The sequence below is a fragment of the Peromyscus californicus genome, unplaced genomic scaffold (assembly GCF_007827085.1).
Source record: "Peromyscus californicus insignis strain IS unplaced genomic scaffold, ASM782708v3 Scaffold_8__1_contigs__length_139910024, whole genome shotgun sequence".
NCBI classification, from domain to species: Eukaryota; Metazoa; Chordata; class Mammalia; order Rodentia; family Cricetidae; genus Peromyscus; species Peromyscus californicus.
Window position 1 is genome coordinate 40,136,966 of NW_026294606.1, and position 25,620 is coordinate 40,162,585.

The window sequence follows — 25,620 nt, forward strand, 5'->3', positions numbered from 1 at the left end:
TCATTCACTTGGACACTGCTACTCAGCAGATTTAAAAACCCTTCCACACACAGAGTCTTTTGATGACAAGACTGATTACCCACAAGTGACCAGGACAGGGAGACAAGCCGAGGCTGAAGTGAGGATGCCACTCAATCACGTCTGTTCCCACAACCTTCCATATAAGAATGATTTTCAGTGGTGGTTTTTGTTGTTGTTGTTGTTTGTTTCTGAGACTGAGTCTATGTGAAAGAATAACTGTCATTTTTTCAAAGACATATTCACTCTGTAGCCAAAGCTGGCCTGGAATTATTTAATTCAGAATGGCTTCACACTCTTCACAATACTCCTGCGTCAGCTTCCCAAATGTTGGGATCACAGATGTGAGCCACCACACCTAGTTCACATTTCTTAATAAGAACAAGTTAACAAATGGAGAAGAACCTCACTCCAGTGGAAAGAGCCACTTTGCTTTTTCAAACAACTGTTACAATGGACAGATAACTTCTTGCTTAGCACCTTAGGTTTCAGTACAAGACTGGTAATATTTTGTGTCTGTTAGTTTAGGCTAGACACCAAAAGAGGAGATGGCTGTTTGGTGGGAAAGTCCCCTCAGCTGTGTCTTCAGGGGGGATGCAGAATTAAGCCAGGAACATAAGCGCCATCTGAAGGTAAACATGTTAATTCCTTTTTGTCATTTATTTTAAGATAATCACAGTCTAAGCCATTTATAAGAGAATACTGGGTTATTTCCTGATAGAGAGAGACAACCTCAGATAGAAATGACATCAACCAGGCCTGGTGACACAAGCCAGTCATCACTGCTATTCAATACACTAGGGCAGGGAGCTGAAACTTCAACTCCTGGGCTACAGAACAAATCTAAAGCCAGCCTGGGCAACTTTGCAAGACCCTTGTCAAAATAAAAATTAAGAAATGGGCTGGGGCAGGGAACTACAACCCAGCACTGGGCCAAGCAAGGGGAATCCTGCTGAAGAGAGGGAGGAAGGATTGGTCTAGAGGAAGGTGTGGCCAATATCAATAAATCAGCTCTGCCTGTGTTTTCACAGAAACGCTAATGACTCCAGCACCAGACTGGAACTGCTGAGACATCCAGCCTTGTGGCCTGAACAACTACAAGATTCTTGGTCTATCTGTTGTGAGACAGCCATTGCTGGACTATTAGACCACATCTTGCTTGAAAGTCTAATAAATGTCCTTTTAATATGGAAGAAAAAAAAAGGAAATGGACTGGGGAAACAGCTCAGCTCTGCAGTGCTTGCCTAGCAGGTTCATGGCCTCCAGGTTTAATCTCCAGTTCTAGAAGAAGAAAAAAGATAAATAAGGTAATTGATAGGCACAGAGGCAGTGTATCAGAGTATAGAGTCATAACAAGCCAGAGTCATCCCGAATTGGGTGACAGACGCTATCCTGAGGGCCTCAAATGTCCTTTTGAGAGACTAGGAGTTAAACAGACTTCCTGGTAGGCACACAGATAAGGAGGGGGTCATGACTAGGTAATAAAGGTGGCAAACTTCCAAGATGACCATCTTTTTCCTCACCCTCCTGACTGGAGGCAAAAGCCTGGAGCTTAAAACAGCAGCCTGGCAGGTTTTCTCTCTCTCCAGTAGGCCATGGTGGATAGGTTGACTCAAGAAATTTGAGGCCTGATCAGGACATGTTGCACAACAGTTATGGGCCAATCGACCATATTGTCTTCCTTCAAACTGACCAACCCTAAATTAGGGGAGGAAAACTCTTCAGGGATTTTTTTTTTTTTAAAGGAGCCCTTGAGAAGAGACTGGAGGTTTCGGCTTCCTGAGTTCCCCACTACTTTGTAGAGGGTCTTTTTCTCTATATCTGCTGCATGCCTGTGTCTCTCTTTACCCTCAGGAATGCCTTCTTTCTTTCTTTCTTTCTTTTCTTTTATTTTGGGGGGGAGGGGTTTCGAGACAGGGTGTCTCTGTGTAGTTTTGGTGCCTGTCCTGGAACTCACTTTGTAGACCAGGTTGGCCTCGAACTCACAGAGACCCATCTGCCTCTGCCTCCCAAGTGCTGGGATTAAAGGCGTGTGCCACGGCCGCCAGTGTTTGAGATGTTGCAGCAGAGATTTTTTTTTCCTGCTGTTTAATTCTCTACCTGGAAGAGAAAATGAACCCAATCAAGATGCCTATACTGTTTCAGCTTTTCCAGTTTACTTTTAAATATCCTATGAAATAACTTGTTCATTTTTTGCTTTACAAATGAGCAAAGTGAGCTACATAGTTTTTAATCAGTTTACAATAACTGGTTATAGTTCAGAGATCTCAGAAAGTTGGGGATGGGGGCAGACATATGCATATAACAAGAACTTAACAGTTTGCTGAAGGGCTATCATCTATCACTTTTCTTTTAGGCCTGCAGGTACCCAATGAGTTAGGAACACAGGATCCGAGGTTGGCATCTGTAATGCTTACTATTGTTAACGTGACCAGATCTGGGATCACCAAGGAGACAATTCTTCATGCACACCTGTAAGGGATCGTTTAGATTAGGTTGGCCTCTGGGTAGATCTGTGAGGGATTGTGCTGGTTAAATTCACTGAGGTGGATTTGGGTCCTGGACTGCACGGAAAGGAGAGCACTAACTGGGCATGAACATCACTGCTCCCTCCATCCTGGATGTGAGTGCACCGTGACTGCAGCTTTTGCTCCTGTATTAACTGACATGATGGGTTGTGCCTCCAAGTGTGAGCCAAAATAACCTCTCCCTTAAGTGACTTGTGTCAGAGTGTTTTATCACAACAACAGGAAAAAAATAACTATGCTAACATCTTTGCTATCATTTTATGTCTGTCTCCCTTATTAACTTAGTACTTTTGGTCAGATTCCCACTCAACTCTGAAGGTAAACAAACACATTAACCAACCAAGCAGTATTGATTGATAGCTATCAATCTTCTCTTTTCAAAACTGAAAACACGAAGGCAAGAATAACTAAGGTTGTGTCCTTGAGAGTGCTCAGTGGCTATCAAAACTTGTCTTACAGCCTAGGGCCCTGACTTACATCTCCAGATCTCACAGATGGGCAGGAGAGAATCAACTCCGGAAGGTTGTCCTCAGACTTACACATGAGTGCCCGAGGCATGCAAATCATGGACAAACACAAAAACACTTTTTTGTTTTCATTTTCCAGAGTTGAAGGAAGATCATAAGCAGCAAACTGTCCACTGCTGGCTCTTCCAAGATCCTCTTCCATCCCCTGGAAGAGCCTCTAAACCACTCCAGGCGTTGCCAGAACCCTGAGTCCATTCACCCCTGCAGGCATGTGAGCATCCGCAGCAGCAGAGCCTCATCAACAGAGCACCCCCATGATGGGACTGAGTGCCTCCTCTAAATGAGATAGCTTACCCCACTGTGGCAGTTTGAATAAGAGTGTCCCCCCTCATAGGCACATGTATCTGAATGCTTAGTCCCTAGGAAGTGGCACTATTGGAAAAGATTAAGAGGATTAGGAGGTGAGGCCTTGTTGGAGGAGGTGTGGCCTTGTTGGAGGAGGTGTGGCCTTGTTGAAGGAAGTATGTCACTGGAGTTGGGCTTTGAGATTTCAAAAGCCCATGCCAAGCCCAATCTCTCTCTCTCTCTGCCTGTGGATCAGGATGTAGTTCTCAGCTACTTCTCCAGAGCCTACATAACTGCCGCTCACCATGATGACAATGGACTAAACCTCTGAAACTGTAAGCAACCCTCTAGTTGAGTGTTTTCTTTTTATAAGAGTTGCCTTGGTCATGGTGTCTCTTCACAACAATAGAACAGTAACTAGGACATCCGTGGTGAAAACAAAAGGTGTTCTCCTAAACACAAGTAGTCATTTTATAGTGGGAATAATAACTTCTGAGGCCCTGCAAAACCAGACTCAAGATAGTGATCAGCTAGACGACAGTATGGCAAAGACTTGTTTCCTTGCCCCAGTTTCTCAAATATTTAAAGTTAAAGCTCATGTCAGAAACTCCATGACAGGGCTAAGAGTTCTGCCACACATCCCCATATGGCTGCACCAAATAATGAAATTCCTCTTCTTCCACACTATAACCTTTTTCATATTCTGTGTGGGAAAAGTACTAGGCCTGGTTTGCCAGAACTCTCCAAAATATAGCCCCTGCCTGGCCTAGGATCCCAGCAGTATGTATATGTTGGAAATGACGTAAATGAAGACCAAGTGTGCATGCTGAGTGTTCGGAACCCCACAATCCCTGCAGCACTTCAAAGAATGCCAGGCTTGAGGCTGAAAAGTCTCTTGAGAAGCCTCATTTTTGAGGTTGCTGTTATTTGCATTTCTGCAAGGTCTCTCCCCTCCCTCATAGAGCATATAATAAATAGTAATAAATACAATAAATAGTAACAATAAACAAAAAGTCCTGAGCTCTTTACTCTCTATTTTTGGAATCTCTGCTGCATGTCAGGAAAGAAATAAGCTGCAGACTGAACCTGGACTCAGGTCAGGGCCAGATTCTCTGAAGTGGGTGGAAAAATACAGAGGAGGAGGAGGGGGTAGAATTCGAGGGAATGGGTATCCCTCTGAGTAAGTGGGTCAGAGGGAAAAGGTTGGAGTACAGAAGTTGTCCAGACGGTAAATAATGTGTGTTTTCAGGGGAGGAAGAGTTGTATCTGAGATCTGAGAGAAATCAGGAAGTCCCATCTGAGAGGGAGTTCCTGAAAGTCCCCCAAAATTGATTTTCTATTATCAATGAACAGATTAAAGACATCTTGGGACATTAGAACCTTGTATTTCACAAGTGTTCTGGCCTGTGACCTCAAAGGGAGTGAGAACTGCAAAAGATTTTAGAATAGGATTATGAGGGAACAGGACTAACTCCCATACCAACCAGGGTTTAGCAGCTGCCCATATCCCTGACCCACAACATGTTGCAGTTATGTGGGATAATGCTTTTGTACACTGGTTTAATAAAATGTTGATTGGCTAGTGACCAAACAGGAAGTATAGGTGGGGTGAGCAGACTAAAGGAATGCTGGAAAGAGGAAGAGCAGAATCAGGAGATGCCAGCCTGCCAACCAGGGAGCAGCATGTAATGGTACACAGGTAAAGCCACGGAACACATAGCAACATATAGATTAACAGAAATGGGCTGAGTTTAAGTGTAAGAGCTAGTCAGCAGTAAGCTTGAGCTAATGGCCGAGCAGTTTTAATTAATATAAGCCTCTGTGTGTTTACTTGGGTCTGAGTGGCTGTGGACCAGGTGGGACATGGAAAAACCTTCAACTACATTGTGGAGTTGAAGAAGATGAAGAGTTAGTATATCACCACACCTTTGTCAATGGCAACTAAGCACTGTTTTCAAAATTACTCCTGATCTGGAAAGAAGCTTTGAGTGTAATTAAGTAGCCACCCCCTGAATTTTGGAATCATCAGGACCAAAACCAGGTTTCCAACCTTGCCTCTACCCCCATCGTTTGGCCAGAGGAGCTCATATCCATTACAACCTCAATAGGGCTTGTCGATGCACAATCCAGTGGTAGACAGGACCAAACTCTGTCAGAGCGGGATCAGCCTAGAAGCATAGGAAAACCTAGGACCTCATGGTGGGAATGAGACAGTAGGCTCCACCCTTCGCTCTAAGACTGTCGAGACAATGGATCTTACGGGATTGGCATATGCCCAGAGTCTCATGCTGGGAAAAGGAAAAGGTTGAAGCCTGGTGCCAGCCACAGGAGGAATTGGTCTTCCAGGAAGAGATGTTATACGAGCTGACAAGTTGTCAGGCCACCTTGCCAGAGAGACTGGAGCCAAGGAGGGCAGGACCACACCCTGAGCAGGAATGCCTGTATATGCATATGCCTTGCCCTCTGTTTATTCCTCAACTTTATATCAATACTCCATGGAGAGACTGAGTGGAGTGGAGATATCACTACACTTCTTTCTAATGTAGTCTCCATAAATCTCCTCTTCCTCCTTCCCTCCTCCCTCTCCTCCTCTTCCCCCCTCCTTCCACCCTCCTCATTCCCCTCCTCCTCCCCCTCCTCCTTCTCTTCTCCTTCTCGCCCTCCTCCTCCCTCTCCTCCTCCTTCTTCTTCATCTTCTTACTACTACTACTACTACTACTACTACTACTACTACTACTACTACTTGTATTTTTTGTTTGTTCTTGTTTTTTTGAGACATGGTTTCTCTGTGTAGCCCTGGCTGTCCTAGAACTCACTCTATAGACCAGGCTGGCCTCCAACTCACAGAGATCCACCTGCCTCTGACTCCCAAGTGCTGAGATTAACAGGTGTGCTGCTACTTGTATTTTCAATTTCCAGGATGGGTGAGGGCCTCACTATTTAGGGCTTCCAGAGCCCAGGCTCTGACCCTAATAACTCTGGCCACATCCTGACCAAAATCACAAGAACTTGAAATAAGAACATGAATGACATTTAATTAAACACTAGCCAATAGACTGGATTCATATTTCAACTTGGAAAAGGCACCTACGTCCTGATCAGAAATTCAAGGTGAGAAAGCGAGTTACTTTTGTGTTTGCCATTGATGAGGAAAGTGGAAAGTCAGAAGCAGATGAATGTTACAATTTATGGATCACCTAAGGTAAGCTTCCTGGGACTTGGAACTGAATTTTCCTTTAGGGACCAGGGCATCTGTTCTTGTTTGTAGCTATTTGAGGCTTCTCTTCACTCCTGCGTGAGTGTTTCCTGACCACTGTCTGGTCAGTCCGTCTGGTTGCAGCAAGGCCTAAGTTCCTGGTTGGAGGTAGCTTCCTTCTCACTGTGCGGCCACATGGTGACCTCAATTGCAATTTTGAAGCAACAAGATAACTGGAAGTTGCTTGAGGTTATGAACCCTCAAAACCCACCTCAATAATGTACTTCCTCCAGCAAGGCTGTACCACCTCCCCATATAGTACCATCAACAGGGGACCAAGTGTTCAAATACCTGAGCCTGTGGGCAGGGAGCGGTTCTCATTCAAACGACCACCACACGGTGAGCTTGCAGAATGAAGTTATAGCTGTACATAAAGGAATGGACACTTTAAGAAGACATTCCTGTAAGAATCTGCTCCGGAAAGTACCTGCCCTACTTAGTGTTTCACAATCATTGTTCTTGGAGTATGTTGTGCTATGGTGCAGAGTTCCGGGATTCTTCAAAGACCTTTTGTTTCTGTGATGATAGGCAAGGAAGGTCTAGACTAGAGCCAGAGATTCGGTAGTTCATTGGGGATCGAATATATCAATGTTGGGTGAACGTGGTCATCTCAAAGAAAGGCAGGTAGATATACCTGGTTTCCTGGTGAAGGCTGTGTAGTTTCCTTACCTTCTATATGGGGTAGGAGTCAGGTAAGCTAAAGTTGGTTGACCAGATGACTCTAGGATCCCTAACCTATGCAGAGGGATAGGAGGAAGGTCCCAGAAACTAACATGCTAGTGAGTATGGAAATACATCAAAAGTGTGTTCCTGATAAGCCCTAAACACCGTGTGTTTCAGTCCAGAGTCTTTATGCAACCCCACAGAGCTGTATGCACACTTACTTAGCAGGCATGTTTTTTTCTTTGAGGAAGTCAGTCTAATCAGTCAGAAGTGATGGTATGTGAATGCATTAATGACAAACTCAGAGTCACCAATAATGTACCAGTGTCACATTAAATAAAGAAATCAAGGCACTTCCACTTAGTGTCATTGAACCAAGAGCAGCCCAGACTGGAATTCTCTATGGCATGCTCCAGGGCTTTCGTCCTTCCTGTATGTTGTATAAGTCTGAATCTGTGCCTGCCTGAGGGTGGTCTTGTGAATCTGTCCTGTGTCCATGGTTTTGCTCTAAGAGCTTTGCTCTCTCTTTTATTGAACAGCACAGAAAGCATCACATGGGGGAAGGAATGGGATACATTATAGAAATCTTTATCAGAGTTTTACCAGCTCCAACTGGTTTCCAAAGGAACTGGGAGCAAACTGGATAGCAGATGTCATTGTTTATTAAGTAATATCTGTGTATTTTATTCAAGATTGACAGTAGATATTCATTTTATAAGACCACTTTCAACCAGCCTATTTGCTGTTTCCAGCTAATGATTATTAAAATACACATACATAATGCAATGGGACCCCAAACCTTAGTATACCCCCAGACTTTAGCACAACGGACTCCATCGTGGAAGTGCCATTCAGGCTGTAAAACTGCATAAAGACAGCACTACCTGCCAAAACTAAAACCAAATGAGAGAACAAGCCATGAGCCACATGGCAAAACATAGATAAGAAATATGTTAATTTAAATGTAAGAGTTACCTAGTAACAAGCCTGAGCTATTGACCGAGCATTTATAATTAATATTAAGCCTCTTTGTGGTTAATCGGGAGTAAAGTAACATAAAGGAAAAATATCCACACAAAGATAATAATCTTATAATTCTATAAGTTATTGTGTTATCATTAATTTTTTTTCTGCTAAGAGACACTGGATTATAGCTGCTAGATTAAACCAACTTACATATTGTAAAAATGTCTTGACTTCAAAATGGAAGTCAAAAGATATGTTACTTTGGGGAAGAGGTTATACTTTTATTTCCACAGGAAATGAGAGGCTGTGAATTCATTCAACATTAAAGATGATCGGGTTTGATCATGGATGAACTCCTGAATCCTGGCTACAGACATGAAGAAATAAACCTAGTAAAACTACAAAATACATAATGCATATTTTACCTGCTCAAACATAAAAAAAAATCATCTTTGGCTGACTTGTGTACAATACACAATCTATACTTGTACTAATAAAGATATGTATGTTACCTTTAAAAGTTTATGAATATTCTGAACAAGGCACCAGACACCAATAAAAATAGATGGCCCAAGTGATCCAGCATCAAGAACAGCTTCAAGGCTGTTGAGATGATTGAGCCTCATGAATACTATAGCCAAGACTTAACCATTATCCTAAATTTTCTCAGGGTTGAAATGTTACCAGCACTCCCAAACAATAGGCAGTAGTCTAAAGAACAATGTCCACATTCCCAAAATATTGGTTATAAATGTTTGGTATCATTCAAGGGGGGTTGGTTACAAGTTGTTATTGGTAATGGTAAAAAAAAAAAAAACTAAACAAAGGAGATTATATCTCAGAGATCTCACTCTGAAAAGAAAAGGGGGGGTATAGAAATGACAGGATAAAAGGGTAGATTATTGAATGTACTTTAAAGCCAAAAAAAAAAAAAGGACAAAAACAAAAGCAAAAAACTAGCCTTAGATATTTCACATTGGCATGGGTTTTGGTATATTAATAAAAATTTAAAGTGGATTTTGTTATCCTATATGTATATTTCTACTCTTGTTTGGGGTATTGTGTTTATGCAACTCATTTAAAAATGTAATGTATAATTAAGAAATACAGATTAATAGTCATCTATAATAGTCAAACTTACAGTCATATTAGGTATGTTTTCAAGGTCATGCACAGATATATTTAGATAGATGATTTTCAAACACTTCAAAGACCTACAAAATATGGCATTCAATATGTTTAATAACCTAAGACTTTTCAAGACAGCAAGACACATCTGCTCCTGGGCACCAATTTACTTCAGAGAAGATAATGGGAATCAAAGAAACTCCAGATGGAGTTTGCCTTCTTTATGGCAAAAACTAGCCATTTGGGTGAAAAACTGCCCTTGCCTGTGTGTGGAGTTTTCCTGTGCTGTGGCCACTCCCAAATAATTGCTCAGAATCTTAATATTAATTATAAATACTCACCCAGTAGTTCAAGCTTATTAATAGTTAATTCTTAAATTTAAACTATCCCATATTTCCTACCTGTTCTTGGTACCTTTTCTCAGTATGGCATGCCCATCTTGCTTCTCTCTGGGTCTCTCGAGACTCCTCTGACTTGCCCTTCTTCATCTCAACATCATTAGTTTGGTCACTCTGCCTACACTTCCTTCCTGGATACTGGCCAATCAGCGTTTTATTAAACCAATTCAAGCGATAAATCTTTGCAGTGTACAAGAGGATTATTCCATGGCATTCTCCCCCCTTTTTTTTATTAAAAAAGGTTTTAATTTTAACATAGTAAAATTATACACAACAAAAACAGTTACTAAGTAAGAATGACAGTTCCAGTATCCCATCTGTTTGTATTTGGCAAAATTAAAGAAAATACTCTATTATTTATCTTATCTTTGTGAGCCTAAAGTTTTACATCTAATTTACCTTTTTATCATAACTTAGGAAAACTATAATTATAAATATCTAGTCTTCAACTCCATCAAAGATGCCAGAAGGGTGAAATGCTACCAAATGACAGGGACCTCATGCTGCCTGGACAGTCACCCAAAGTTCTTCTGTAACATTGGGGCATCCGCCGGGCGGTGGTGGCACACGCCTTTAATCCCAGCACTCGGGAGGCAGAGTCAGGCGGATCTCTGTGAGTTCGAGGCCAGCCTGCTCTACAAAGTGAGTTCCAGAGAAACCCTGTCTCGAAAAACCAAAAAAAAAAAAAAAAAAAAAAAAAAAAAAAAAAAAAAAAAAATTGGGGCATCCATCTTTGGCTCATAGGTCTAGTATATCTGATAGACTTTTCTGAGAAGTAGGGAATTTTGAATGACTGTCCTACCTTGTCTTGGCAAATGTTGGCATTCACTTTTTTTGCATCCTGCTGGTCCAGTTTGGACAGGATCTGTCAGCATTTGAGGCAAGAGCAGTTTTCTTGCCCATATGGCTAGCTTTTGCCATAAAGAAAACAAACTCCTGTAGCTGAAAGTTTTCCTGTGTCCCACCTGGTTCGCAGATGCTCAGACCCAAGTAAACACACAGAAGTTTATATTAATTAAAACTGCTCAGCCATTAGCTCAGGCCTAACACTGACTAGCTCTTACACTTAAACTCAGCCCAGTTCTGTTAACCTATTTGTTGCCACTTGCCCTGTGGCTTTACCTGTATGCCATTACATGCTGCTCCCTGGACAGCGGGCTGGTGTCTCCTGACTCAGCCTTCCTCTTCCCAGAATTCTCCTTGTCCGCTAATCCCACCTGTACTTCCTGCCTGGCTATTGGCCAATCAGCGTTTTATTAAGCCAGTGTACAAAAGCATTATCCCACAGCAAACTCCACGTGGAGTTTCTTTGATACCCATTATCTTCTTTGAAGTAGATTGGTGCTGCCAGAAGCAGACACGTCTCACTATCATGAAAAGCCTTAGTTTATTAAACATATTAAATGCCATATTCTGTAGGTCTTTGAAGTGTTTGAGGACAATCTATCTATCTAAATATATCTGTGTATGACCTTGAACTAACATGACTACAAGTTTGACTATTATAGATAACTAACTGTTAATCTGTATTTTTAATTATACATTACATTTTTAAATAAACTGTATAAACAACATAGCCCAAATAAGAGTAGAAACATATAGTATAACAAAATTAACTTTAAATTTGTATTGAAATACAAAAATCTATACCAATGTAAAATATTTTAAGATTACTAGCTGTTTTTTGGATTAAAGTAGATTCAATAATCTAACCTTTTATCCTATCATTTCTCTATTACCCTTTTCTTTTTAGAATGAGATCCCTGAATCTAATCTCTTTTATTCATCTTTTTTCCTGATTACCAACAATAACTTGTAACCAATCTCTTTTAAATAATAATAAATACCTGTAAGCCATTTTTTGGAAGTGTAGGCATAGTTCTCTAGACTACTTCCTTCTAACTGGGGCACTGGTAATAACTGGGGACCCTGAGAATATACAGGATTATGGTCAAGTCCTGACTGGAGTAGTCTGTGAGGCTGGATCATTTCAGTCAGCAGCCTTGAAGCTGTTCTGGATGCAGAATTTTGAGGAGACAGTAATAGAGACATCGAAATGCCAGATCACCTGGACCACCTGTTTTTATTGGTGTCTGGTCTCCTTGCCCTGAAAACACATAAACTTTTAAAGGTAGCATACATATCTGCATTAATACAAGTATAGACTGTGTATTGTACATAAGTCAGCCAAAGATGATTTTTTGTTTTATGTTTGAGCAGATAAAATATGTATCTTGTGTCTTGGAGTTTTACTAGGTTTATTTCTTTATGTTTGTAGTCACATTTTTCAGGGCCTTCCTCATTCAAACCTGATTTTCCTTAACCCAGAATGAATCCATACACTCTCATTTCCTGTGGAAACAAATGCACAACCTCTCCCCCAAAACAGCACACTTTTGACTTAAATTTTTAAGTCAAGATATTTTAAAAATATATAGATTGGGTGAATCTAGCAGTTTTCATAAACAAGTGTCTCTTTGCAGTCAAAAAATTTGAAGACAGCACAATAACATACAGGGTCTAGACTCTCTGTGTATTTCCCATTTTTACACGTAATACAATAATATTTTTTATTACTCTATTCCTTTTTTAAGGACTTTCTCTACCATGTTTCTTTTTTCTCCCAAGCCTACGTATATTTTTAAATACACTGTAACTCATTTAGACTCTCCCCCCTCCCCAATCTGAATCTTTATTTACTGCTTATCTGTAACTTTTTCTGTCTATATGTGCAAAAACCCCAAACCCACCATGCAGCATGCTGGCAGTGCTTGCTCTGGCAGCTTAAGCCCACAGGCAGTGGCTGAGAGATGCCTCTCTGTACCGATGCCTGTGTGAGAGACTGCAGGAACCTGCCATGCAGCTTAGCTCCTGGCAGCTGCTAGGAGTGCATCTGTGTACTGCAGCAGCATGAGAGACACGAGACTAGGAAGCTGTGTTTGTCTCTATTTCTGTGCATTAAAATCTTTTTTAAAGCTTTCTCAGGCTTTATGTGGACATAAGTGGCACTGGACCTTGGATAGCATTTTGTAGGTGTAGCTTTCCCATCCTGTAGCCACTCTGAAATAAATACATTGAGGCTTAATATTAATTGTAAATGCTCAGTCAATCACTCAGGCTTGTTGCTAGCTAACACTTACATTTAAATTAACCCATATTTCCTATCTGTGCTTTGCCATGAAGCTAAGTACCTTTTCTCAGCACAACATGCCCACCTTGCTTCTCTCTGTGTCTCCTGGCGACTCTCCTGACTCCACCCTTCCTCTTCCCAGCATCCTCAGTTTGGTCACCTCATCGATACTTCTCGCCTGGCTGCCAGCCAATCAGCATTTTACTAAACCAGTTTCAGTGACAGATCTTTACAGTGTACAAGAGGATTATTCCACAGCACTTGCCTCAGTTGCTGACAGTATACTGTCCAAACTGGACAAGTAGGACACAAAAGAAAGCAACTGCCAACATTTGCCAACATGAGGTAGGACAGTCCTTCAAGACTCTCTGCTTCTCAGAAAAGTCTATCAGATATACTAGGCCTATAGGCCAAAAATGGATGCCCCAATGTTACAGAAGAACTTTGGGTGACTGTCCAGGCAGCAAGCTGTCCTTGTCATTAGGTAACATTTCATGCTTCTGGGTTCTTTGATGGAGTTGAAGACTAGATTGTCAGGGTTAAAGTTTTCCTTTGTTATAATAAAAGATAAATTAGGTATAAAACTTTAGAGTCACAAAGATAAAATAGATAATAGAATGTTTTCTCTAATTTTGCCAAATACAAATGGACTAGAGATTGTTACTGTAATTCTTACTTGATAGGAGTTTTTTATTTTGTCTATATATTTCTTGTATATAATTTTACTATGTTAATATTAAAACCTTCTCTTTTAATTAGACAAAAAGGGGGAAATGTGGAATATCCCTTTACACTATGTGAATACATGTCACTGTGATTGATTTAATAAAGAAGCTGACTGTCCAAAAACTGAACAGGATAAGGTTTGATAGGAGCCAAACTGAGAATGCTGGGATGAAGAAGGGTGGTGTAGCAGGAATCTTAGATGGTCTTATTAATAAAATCACACCTGAGGCCAGGTATTGGGGTGAATGCTGGAAGATCAGAGAGACAGAACAAGCCACAGCTAACCTCACCTGGCCAACTTCTCAACTGATCTTGTTTCCTCAGACTGGAAGCCTCTGTGTCCTCATATCCGAACGGCTCTCAGCTGAACTGTGCTGCTCAAAAACCTAAAAGCTTAACCAGCCAAATGCTTAACCAGCCAAATGCTTCTTGTTTCTGGTCTTCACGCCTTATATACCTTTCTGCTTTCTACCACCACTCCCTGGGATTAAAGGCATGTGTCATCATGCCTGACTGTTTCCAATGTGGCCTTGAACTCACAGAGATCCAGAGGGATTTCTACCTCTGAAATGCTAGGATTAAAGGTATGAGTGCCACCATTTTCTAGCCTTTGTATCTAGTGGCTGTTCTGTCTCTGACCCCAGATAAGTTTATTAGGGTGCACAATATTTGGGGGAACACAATACCACCACAGGGTGGAGTCGGGAGCCAGATGCAGAGGAAGCAGGATGTGGACAAAGTGAGGTAACAAGCCATGAGCCATGTGGCAAAGCATAGATGAGAAATATGGGTTAATTTAAATGTAAGAGGTAGCTAATAACAAGCCTGAGCTATTGGCTGAGCACTTATAATTAATATTCAGCCTCTGTGTGGTTACTTGGGAGCGGCTTGTGAGACAGAAAATTCTGCCTACAGAGTTTGATCTCTGGGACACACATAATGGAAGAAGAGAACTGAAGTCAACAAGTTGTCCTTTGATTTCCACAAGTGTGCCCAAATGCCCACATATATAACTCACATACAATAAATAAACACACAAACACATATGAATTTAAAAAACTTTTATTCATCTCTATTTTACACTATGGGTTTTGACATTTCAGATTATGCAACAGGTAGCTTTTTGTAACTTTGTCTCATTTCCCTCCTTTCCTCCTGCTGGTGTATATTTGTGGCTGTATATTTGTGGGCTGGGCAGTTAGAGCATTTAGTACATACATATGAGTAGAGAGTGGGAGGTTAGGTATATGTGTATCCATGAAGGAAGTTAATGTAAATAATTCCATGAGTGGAGACATGCTGGGAGTATTCACAGGAGCTCCGGTGGTTATTTCTCAGAGGATTTTAACAGGTAACTGATAACAGGTATTTTTCCCACGGGATATATATCTGTTGTCGACGTAACCTTGCCAGAACTTGTTTGTTTCCTTGAGGTACTAAGGTGCTGTAGGAACTTAAGAACAAAATGCACAAACATTTACAGCAGCTAGATAGATGTCCATCACAGCATCACAAGGGATGCAAATCCTTGCCTTAATAAAAATTCAGACAAGCTAGAAAGTAATTTTACAGGACACAATAACACATTCTGAGGGCTAAGATTCTCCCCGAGCTTTTTTTTTGTGACAATATTATTTGTTACAAATAATATTGAGAAACACCCTTTGATGTTACAAACAACAAATAAACCAGACCGACCCCCGACCCCCCCAAAATGAGTAAGGATCTGAAAAGACATTCCCCCAAAGATTTCCAAATTGGCAAGAAACAGGTAAAATGATGTTCTATATCACTGGTTATCAAGGAAAGGAAAACGCAGGTCCTGAGATATCGTTTCCTACGCAGTGGGTTAGATTATAAAGATGGACAGTAAGGGCTGTAGTGTAATCAGAGCTCTTGGACTCTGCCGATGGGAAGGGGAAATGAGGTCTACAGCTGCTGGAAACCAGCCCAGCAGTTTGTTAAAAGGTTTGTAATAGTTACTACGCAACCTCTACTCATGGGTATATATGTAAGAGCAATGAGATCTTAAGGGAACTTTAAAATATATTCTGACGTTCATGACAATGTCATTCCCAAAGCGGAAAATGGAAGCACCTCACCAGTGCACAAGCTGAGGAGTGGATAAAATGTGGAGTGATGAATCCTTACTAGAGAATAAGATCAATCAGGACAAGCATGTATAATAACATTAGGCTAAACCATGGAAGTCTCTCTCTTCTCTCTGTCTTTCTGTCTCTCTCTCTCTCTCTCTCTCTCTCTCTCTCTCTCACACACACACACACACACACACACACACACACACACACACGAACAGCAGCTATGGAAGTGTAGATTCTATTTGGAGGGCGTGTCAGAATCGAAGGAAAGAGATGTTCAGCTGGGGGAGGGTCAGGAGTATGTAGGAATTTGAGAGGTGATAGCTAAAATTGACTTAGAAAATGTAAATATTCTAAAATTGATTGGTAATGGCTGCTAACTTCATCAAATATACCAAAACCCACTGACTTCTACATATTAGACACATGAATCACATTACAATGAATGTGATTTTTTTATTTTCTGATGAAGGAGGAGGGGGAGGGGGAGGAGAAGGAGGAGAAGGGGAAGGAGGAGGAGGAGAACCTAGGTACCCATTTTCTCAACCTTTTTTTAACTATCCACATTCAGTTACGAGCTCTTCATTTCCTAATTTGATTTTCTTCTCTAATTGCTGAAATTGGCATCCCTAAAAAGGTACCACTTGCTAAATTTGTTAGATCCTTTAAGGTTTTGAATAAATATGCATTAAAATTATTAACATGATTGAAATGCCTAAGCCAGAATTTAGATATTGAGTGTGGAAATGTTGAATATACAGATCTCACATTTGCGAAATAAGTTTTCTCAACAACATTCATAGTGATTTATGGGGTGGGGATTGGGGAGTGAGGATGGGGCTGCTGGGCCATTGAGTGTTTCACAAGCAAGCACCCTTAGCTTCAGGATAGAGTTCAAGTTCTGGATACTGTCTTTTGCTTTTTAATTTCAGCTTTTTTTTTTTTTTTTTTTAAGCAGTCACTCTGTAGCCCAAGCTGGACTATAATTCACTATGTAGTCCAGGTTGGACTTGAACTCACGGCAATCCCTCTGCCTCAGCCTCGTGAGTGCTGGGTCACAGACTTGAACCACTGAGATTTAGGACTTGTTTCTTTCCACCAACGGCCCGGAAAGGGATTTCGCTTACCAGGAAGTTTTGTCTGAGAGGTTCCGAGCCTCAGCAATGGCTCCAGGGTGACTTCTGGGATCCTCCACGTTTCCCGATCCTAGTGAAGACAGGCATACCAGGCTGGGGACATGGACCTGTCAGCTGGGCTCCCTGTGCTGCTGCTGCTGCTGTGGTCCATGGCCCCGCAGGCGCGGCCGCTGCGTGAGTGCGGGAGGGGAATGTGGGGGTGTGGGACACAAAACCGAAAGTGGCTTTCCTGGTGGCCTGGAGCTTGTCACTTCAGAGTGCCAATGCCTCCCTCCGCGGTCCCCCTTCCAGCGATTTGCATGCAGCCCCCCAGGGGACATCTGCCACACAGCTAGCTGCCCAGGGCACATTCCTCCCCTGCTCTGGCTGGGTGTCTCCAGTCTAAGCAAAGGTGTGAGGAGCCACGTTGATGTAGCTGAGCTGGGGTCTCAGTCTCAGATCTCCTTTATGTTGTGTTTATTGTGAGCTGTGCTGTCCTACCTCCCCTACTCACCCAGGATCTGAAATTTCTCACCAAGTACAATGGAAGTCGCTCTTTGGCGTTTTCTCTTCGGGGTGCAGGGAGAGACTGTTTGCCCTGTGAGCGCCGGAGGTGCTGGGTCGCACCCCACTGTATTACTTTTTGGTGAGAAGAGGTGAAGGTCGCTTGGAGCGGGAGGCATGGACATTTCCTCTCTCTTGGAAATTGTGCTTTCATCTAGAAACGTTGTTTTTATTACAAATGGGTGTAATAGTGTAAACAAAGATTTTAGGGAAGAAGCCAGGACTCTGGCAGCCCTTGTTGGCAACAATGTGCCAATTAAGAAGTCCAGTAATGGCGAAACAGATCTATTCAGTGTGGCCATATTGGGGAGATCAGGTGGCCCAGAGCATGAGTCCATCTTCAGGGTCCTTACATGACATTTAGGTTTAAACAGAAAGCAAAATATCCCTGTAGATAGACAGTCCTGGATCCTGCAATGGAGTCCATAAACTGTTCATCCTGCAATGGAGTCCACAAATCGTTTCTTGTTAGGTGCTACCTAACGATGTCTTCTGCCTCAGTGTGCTGCCTTGACCTCAGATAATTACCCTCGTGCAGGTGGGGTGGGGTGGAGTGGAGTGGGGATTCCTGTCCTGAGGCTTTGATATTCCTGTAATCCAAGGAAATGTCAGGTTTGAGACAATGTTATGTTTGGGCTTTAAGCCTTGGAAGCAGGTAAGGAAGGTTAAGAAAAGAGTCCAGCAGGAGTCTGATGATGCAGGAGGCAGGCTGAGTGCCAGGCTTCCCCACCTTTTCCCTCACTGTGGGTGAGAGGTAAATGCCCTTTGGCAGAGTAACCTTCTGGACACCTCCCTGATGCTTCGACCCTTTAATACAGTTCCTTAGGTTGTGGCGACCCAACCATAAAATTATTTTCATTGTTGCTTCATAATTGTAATTTTGCTACTGCTGTGAGTCAGAATGTAATATCAGATGTGGAGAACATCTGATATCAGACCCCTGCGGAAGGATCCTTAGTCCCCAGGGGTCTCGACCCACAGATTGAGAACCACTGTTCTAGAGGCCCTTGTTCAGCTGGGCTTTGTTGATTTGCAAATTAACAACGGATTAACAGGTTTTTTCCTAAAGAATGCCAAAGTGCTGCTTAATACACTTAAATAACATCTGGATCTGTGATCCTTTTGGACTACTTATGCACTGGGAAGCAGCAATTAACTGGCTCTCAGCTTAGGTCTTTCCTTGGGTTAAAAAAATAAAAACATAATCTTAAATCTGATCTTGCTTTATTTCCAGAACCCCCACCCCCAGGGGCGGGGGTTTGTCTGCCTATGTAGTTCAGGATGGCCTGGAACTCACCTGTGCACACCAGGATGGCCTCAAAACTGAGACAGACCTCCTGCCTCAGTCTCCAGAGTATTAGGATTAGAAGTGTGAGTGAGTCACCAACTCCAGGCCAACAAGCATTTGTGAAGTGCTGACCCCATGCCAGGTGCCATTCTAAGCACTAAGGTTACACTCCTGGGCAACCCTCTTCTGGAACTGAGAGAAACTTGGGAAAGCCCAGTGGTGGGAGTTCCTGTCAGTCCCCTTTCCTGGAACCCCTTCTGTTTGATGACTGGTTACCCTGAGTTCTCTGTCAGCACACTCAGCAGCATGTCTCAGCCAACAGCTACACAGGAAAATGTTCAGAGACGGAAGTAAAGAAAATCCACCACCTCCAACCCCTTAGGGCTTTCAACTTAACAAACTGAGCAGCAACTCCTTAGCTTGGCCTCCACAGCAGAAACCCAAAGACTTTCTGGAGTCTGGGTTCCGAGGTAACCCATCTCCTCAAGTGGGGAGCATCAAGAAGATGGGCAGAGTAAGAGCACAAGGCCAGAGCAGATAGGGTTGTCCTGGGAAGAGAACTGTCACTCCGCAGGGGGCACTCATTCATCTGATAGCAGGGGCTGACCCAGGGCTGTGGAATCTGCCTCCTGATCCTGCTTGCTGCCCATTCTGAATGCCTGCTGACTCCCCCAGGGTCTCATTCTCTGTACTACCTCTTCATGGGTACCTCACAGCCAGACCTTGGGCTGCCTTTGTTTGAGGCTATGGGCTACGTGGATGACCAACTCTTCGTGTCCTACAATCATGAGAGTCGCCGTGCTGAGCCCCGGGCCCCATGGATCTTGGGTCAGACCTCAAGCCAGCTGTGGCTGCAGCTGAGTCAGAGCCTGAAAGGGTGGGATCACATGTTCATTGTGGACTTCTGGAATATCATGGACAACTATAACCACAGTAAGGGTATGTGGAGAGGGGAGTCCCCCACCCCCATAGCGGTCAGAGCACAGCACTATTTTGCTACCTTGGGGATACATCTTGAAGTAGACAACTGTGGGTGTGAGATCCTGGGGAGGGGGTGGCACACAGCAGAGGGAGATAGATGTCTGCCCAGATTGTTCAATACTTGGGGATGGTGGAGACTAAACCTACTTCTTTGTTTTCAGTCACTAAACTGGGAGTGGTGCCCGAGTCCCACATCCTGCAGGTGATCCTGGGCTGTGAGGTGCATGGAGACAACAGTACCAGCAGCTTCTGGAAGTATGGGTATGATGGGCAAGACTACCTTGAATTCTGCCCCAAGACACTGGACTGGAGAGCAGCAGAGCCGGGGGCTTGGGTCACCAAGGTGGAGTGGGAAGAACACAAGGTCCGGGCCAGACAGAACAAGGCCTACCTGGAGAGGGACTGTCCTGAGCAGCTGAAACAATTCCTGGAGCTGGGGAGAGGGCTTCTGAGGCAGCAAGGTATGAGGAACCCTCTCAGGTCCCACACTCTTGAGTGGGAGTGGAGGGGAATCCAAGGCACCAGGTCAAGGTTTCAGTCACTCCCAAGTTTTGAGAAAGTACTTTCTCAATCCTAAGATTTCCATTTTTATTAATTCCTTTTTTTTTTTTTCCTTTAGACAAGATCTCGCTTTGTAGCCCAGACTGACTAACTCAATATGTAACCTAGGCTGGGCTCAACCTCCGAGATATCCCCCTGCATCAGCTCTCCATGTACTGACTAACTCAATATGTAACCTAGGCTGGGCTAAAACTCCAAGAAATCCCCCTGCCTCAGCTTTCCATGTCCTAAGATTACAATCATAAACCACACCTGGCTAATGCCCTTATGGCTTTTTGTTGTCATTTGTCTGTTTGTCTGTCTGTTGTTGTGGTGGTTCTTTAGATGGTCTCTCACACTGTAGCCTAGGCTGGCCTAGAGCTCACTGTGTAGGCCAGACTAGCCACAGACACAGCAATTTTCCTGCCACAGCTTCCCAAATCCTTGATTTCACAGAGAGAGCCACCATTTGGGATGGAGGCCTCCCTTTATATTGAGGTGCGTAACACAGCTATGAACTACAAAATTTTCATCATGCATGTGGCTTAAAAGGAAGCGTCATACTCTTCCTCTGATGTAGCCACGAATCCTGTGCCTGTTTATTATGTCTTTTAAGAATACAGGAATGTCAGTTATCAGATGAAAATACCAAACAAGGCAACCCATCTGAGCAGCAGAATCCCTGAGGAGATAAAGATTATTTCCCAAAACTACAGCAGTCTCACTAATGGCTCCCAGCTTACTAAGGCCTTCTCCTACAAGAATGCTTAGTAGGCTGAACCAGATGAACTGGGAGTTCAAGTCAAATGGACGTCACAGAAAGGGAAATGTGGCCTGCCTGCTCAGAGGCCCTGGGCAGCAGATGGTGAACAGGGCAGCAGACTGAAGTGAATGTCCTCCGTGTGGCACTTCATTAGCACCACATTTTGAAGTCATTTTCAGGATACCAAGTGGCATCACAGCGGCTCGTTTTTCTGAGAGTGGTGTGCTCTTCCTACCCACAAAGGAAAGTGAAAATTTCAGTCCTCTTGCCCAGGGTAAAACAGGCCCCTCTCCTTCCTTCCTCTTTCCCTCAAGTGCCTCCTTTGGTGAAGGTGACTCATCATTGGGCCTCTGCAGGGAGCTCTCTAAGGTGCCAGGCTCTGAACTTCTTCCCCCAGAACCTCACTATGAGGTGGCTGAAGGACAACCAGGCACTGGATGCCAAGGAGATCAACCCTAAGGATGTGCTGCCTAATGGAGACGGGACCTATCAGAGCCAGGTGACCTTGGCAGTGGCCCCTGGCGATGAGACAAGGTTCACCTGCCAAGTGGAACACCCAGGCTTGGATCAGCCCCTCACAGTCACCTGGGGTAAGGATGGGGATGTCGGCAGAGATCACGATTGTACAGGTGATCACCTTGGCTGTGAGAGAAAGGTCTGCTCCGGGCTGGGATGTGGCAGTCACGGGCTTGAATTGTGTTTGCCGTTATAGAACCGCTGCCACCGTCGCGGGCCGTGATTGCTGGAGCCAGCAGCGGGATCGCTGTTTGTGTCTTCTTCTCTGTGGGGATTTTGTTCCTGATCTTAAGGAACAGGAAGGCTTCAGGTGAGTAGGCGCATGGAGGAAGTGTCATGGTACTTCTTCCTCCAGGACACGTACTCCTGCAGAAAAGGACACTTCTCTAGGAAGCCCTATCCAAGTTCTTTGCTTTGAGAGTACCAGGATGTCTCTGGGGATTTTTTTTTTGCGGGGGGGGGGGGGGGGGGGGGGGGGGGGGGGGTGTTGTTTTTCCCAGATTGGAAGTTCCTCATTCAGGAAATACCTTCTAGGTATCCACTATTTTGCAGGTGTTACTTAAGGTAGAGTCAGGGAGTTGAGGTTGAGAAAGCCACTGGGCGAGTCTCAGAACCTAAATCTAGTGTGGAATGGAATTTATGACAAGTAAGTTCAGCTAAAGAAGACCCCTGAGAATGAAATGACTTGGGATGTCACTGGAAGAAATGTTCAAGTTACATCCAGAAAGACTATGGAAAGCAGGTGTGGTAGTTTGTGACCCTAAGCTCAGCAAAAGGATTGCCAGGAGTTGAAGAGTTGCTTGCATTGTGAGACTCTCTTAGAATGCACACACATACCCCCACACACACCCCGCAGGTAGAAGAACTATGCTGAGTAAGAGAGTGAATTATTGGACCTTGTCCCTGACTGTGTGTACCTCACTCACAAATTGTCCCCACCCCCACCCCCGGCTCTGAGTATCTATAACATTGGAAAAGGAGACGGAGACAGAAGCCAGCCTACGTAGTTCTGTGGAATGTTACGTCACGATGACTGGGGAGCTGGCGAAGTCACCAAGGCAAAGTAGAACAATGTCTGTGTTTGTGAAAGGGCTGTGGGGGGGGGGGGTGAGTGAGGCGGCAAGGGAAGCAGTTAGACAGCTACTGAACAGTCCCATATGGCGAGAGAAGTGTTTCTGACACGCAGTGGAGTCCCTGGACAAGCATGACCGGGGGTGGAGGAGGTAGAAGGGGCCAGGATAAGATGATGCCTGGCCAGTGATGCCTCTCCCTGGGTCTCTTGTCTTCCCAGAAGAAACCATGGGTGACTACATCTTAGCTGAGCGTGGATGACCCTCAGCCTGCAGACCCATGGAGGGGAGGAGACTCAGCCAGACTTGAGGAAGCACTCTTGCTCCATTCTAGGACAGAGCTGGACCTAATACACAGAAACTGCCCGAGGGACTCTGCCCTTAGCTTTCCCTGTTTGCTTTGTTAAAATGTTTCCTCCAGTCAAGCCGTTGAGTTCCAGAACATCTCAGACTGCTCCAGATGCAACCTCTCCCTCCAGAACTGGTGTCATGAATCTCCAGCTGCTTCTAGAGGCATCCTTCATTTCCTCCATGCATCTAGACTCCATATGTCTACTTCTTAAAAAGACTCTCTGAATTTGGGGAATACAGGATTCATTTCACATCTGAAGAAGCTATGAATCTTCATCCCGGAATGCACACACATACTTGTGCCAGAATTTTGCACATGTGTCCTAGAATCCAGGAACCATTCCTCTGAGCCTCTTCATCTGTTATCTAGTGAATACTCCGTCACCAAGCTCTGACTTCTCTGACATTGGAGGGTTCCATGGGTCATCGACACAGCTGAAGGCTACACACTGTACATCCTGAGGAGGCACCCTCTGAGAAAACAGAGATGTCTGTGTGCATAATGATGGCTGTGTTCATATTTACAAAGGTGGTGAAGGGATTTTCAAAGATTAGTATCATGTGCATTTGTGACATTCTGCCAGTGAATTACCCTCTCTTCTTGTCCTGATCTCAGAAATTATGAATGGTTCTTTTAATAAAGTATGGCTTGCACTTGTGAAGAAGTGCTCACTATCATACTCGGCTCTGATCACCTGCTAAACATAAACCACGGCTTGGGAGTCCTAATGTTTCTATGAAGTGAAAATGATTAGCTGCACCAACATCCTTTCTCTTTAGTTGCAGAAAGTGAAGAATACAGTATCTCACAGCTCTCCAGACAGACAGACAGACAGACAGCTGGGAGAGTGTCATTCTTGCTCTTTGATGCACCCCGGGTACCACTGCACTGGATTAGTTGCAGGAAGTGAGTGGGGAAAGGAGAATATGACTCTTAACTTGTCTCCTGCGCTTTCTTCTCAGTGAGTTTGACCCACATGATGAGAAATGGCTGCCGACATTTTCCAACCCTCAGCTACCAGGACTCCTTTCAGTCTCCTGTTTCCTCTGGCATCTGTCTTTTAGTTCACTTAACAAGTTTAGCTGATCTGTCTGGTGTCCTTGAAGCTTATGCCTCTGGACTCAGTACCTTCAGGTAACTGTCCTGGCAGCCAAGAATAATCTGTCAGTCTGTTTCATCCTAAGGAATTAAAACAGAAGCTGGCAGGTGGCCTGGAGAATGCTGGGAGTTGACGGGGTCCACTGCTCATTCCTAGTTGTGCACATTAAAACAAAGAATGTCATCTAACTAGACAACTTAGTGCTAGATTGCAGAAAAGACCAAGCCTGAGTTTGTATCTTGTTTGTGTAAGTACACGTATCTGTCTTCATTTGTGTGTTCATATACGTGTACTTATGTATGTACACGTGTGTGGGCACATGTCTCCATCTAGGTGGCATGTTTTCATTTTCCCCAATGGACATATTTGTCTGCCATATGGCTGTGCTATAAATTCCATCTTAAAGACCAAAGGCCTCAGACCAACATTTGAGCTGGGACCGCAACTCTTTTTTTCTTTCTGTTTTGGCCCTTATTTTCTGTTTGTGAAAGTTAGGTAGAAAATAACAGTAAAATTTGAGTTAATCATTGAAAATAGATAAACGTGGAGCGATTGTTTCCTCAGTGAGTATCAAACTCTACGAGCAGCTGGTATATTGCCTTGCTATCACTCCCATCAAAATGCGTGCAACTAATAAACACATGATTTGGTAAATATGCCATTATATTTTATACTACACAGCTTTATTAATATTCTTGTTCACCTTATGAATGTAGTTAACTCATCATTTTAAGGACATTTATATCACTTCTAATTTTCACTTTGGTTAGGTTTAATTTTTTTTTTAAGTTGGACACCACATAGTCGAGGATAGCATCAAACTCCCCAGGGACTCAGGCTTGCCTTAAACTACACCTCCTGTAATTGTGATCACAGATTTGTACTTTTCTCTTTGTGTTTTATAGAATGTTTTCACTGCACTGTGATAGCTAGATCAACAGATTTCCTCTGCCGTAAGGACATTATCGTCTGAGTTGTAAGCAAGTGTTTATTTAGCTACAAGCTGAGCTGAAAGCACACTGTGTTTTATTCCCTCTAAATATCACTCTGTACATAGCAGAATGACACAGGGCTTCCCCCACCTCATTGAGAAATGCTACAGTTAACTAAAACATGGTATAATAATTACACCGTATGAATGATACATTTGCATTTGGGTGTGTTTCTTGGTGTCATTTCTGACTTTTTCATACAATTTTAGGGGCTGCATTTGAAGAATTAAGATTTACATTTCAAATTTCCCGCCTTCCCTCACCTCTGACTAAGCATTAATATAATGTGGTAGGTTGGAGACTGGTGACACCTGGCGGCTAGTTCTAATACAGCAGAGTTGGTTGCAAAGAGGCTGGGGACAAGGACATATCCCTAAGGTAAAGGGTTGGATAGCGTCTGGTGGAGGCAGCAAGTCTAGTCCAGAAAAACCCAGGTGTGTTAGGCACACCTGTAATCCCAGAACATGGGAGGAGGATCCAGGAGCATCAGAGTTCAACTTATTCTCAGCAACATTGTGAGTTGGAGGTCAGCCTGGGCTACATGGAACTTTCTTAAATGAACAAATAACAGGGAGTGTGTGTGTGTGTGTGTGTGTGTGTGTGTGTGTGTGTTTAG

The 25,620-nt window shown here is 43.5% G+C and overlaps 2 protein-coding genes across 2 annotated transcripts in view; both read left to right on the plus strand.

The window, feature by feature from the left end:
* Positions 1-25,620, plus strand: part of LOC128103122 (uncharacterized) — a 63,426-nt gene that overhangs the window by 34,276 nt on the left and 3,530 nt on the right. The gene's annotated exons all lie outside the window — the stretch shown is intronic.
* On the plus strand, positions 16,843-25,164 carry Hfe (homeostatic iron regulator). Its single transcript, XM_052727151.1, has 6 exons — positions 16,843-17,034; positions 19,367-19,630; positions 19,834-20,133; positions 21,290-21,565; positions 21,688-21,801; positions 22,783-25,164. Exons 1-6 carry the CDS (start codon positions 16,962-16,964, stop codon positions 22,821-22,823), a joined length of 1,068 nt encoding a protein of 355 aa, XP_052583111.1. The 5' UTR covers positions 16,843-16,961; the 3' UTR covers positions 22,824-25,164.

What these genes read in the sequence shown, in the direction of transcription:
- Hfe (XM_052727151.1), top strand. Translation starts at nt 16,962, where the DNA reads ATGGACCTGTCAGCTGGGCTCCCTGTGCTGCTGCTGCTGCTGTGGTCC. An exon ending in CCCGCAGGCGCGGCCGCTGC is followed by an intron (nt 17,035 to 19,366) that starts GTGAGTGCGGGA and finishes TGACTCCCCCAG; the next exon opens with GGTCTCATTCTCTGTACTAC. An exon ending in AGGGCTTCTGAGGCAGCAAG is followed by an intron (nt 20,134 to 21,289) that starts GTATGAGGAACC and finishes CTTTCCCTCAAG; the next exon opens with TGCCTCCTTTGGTGAAGGTG.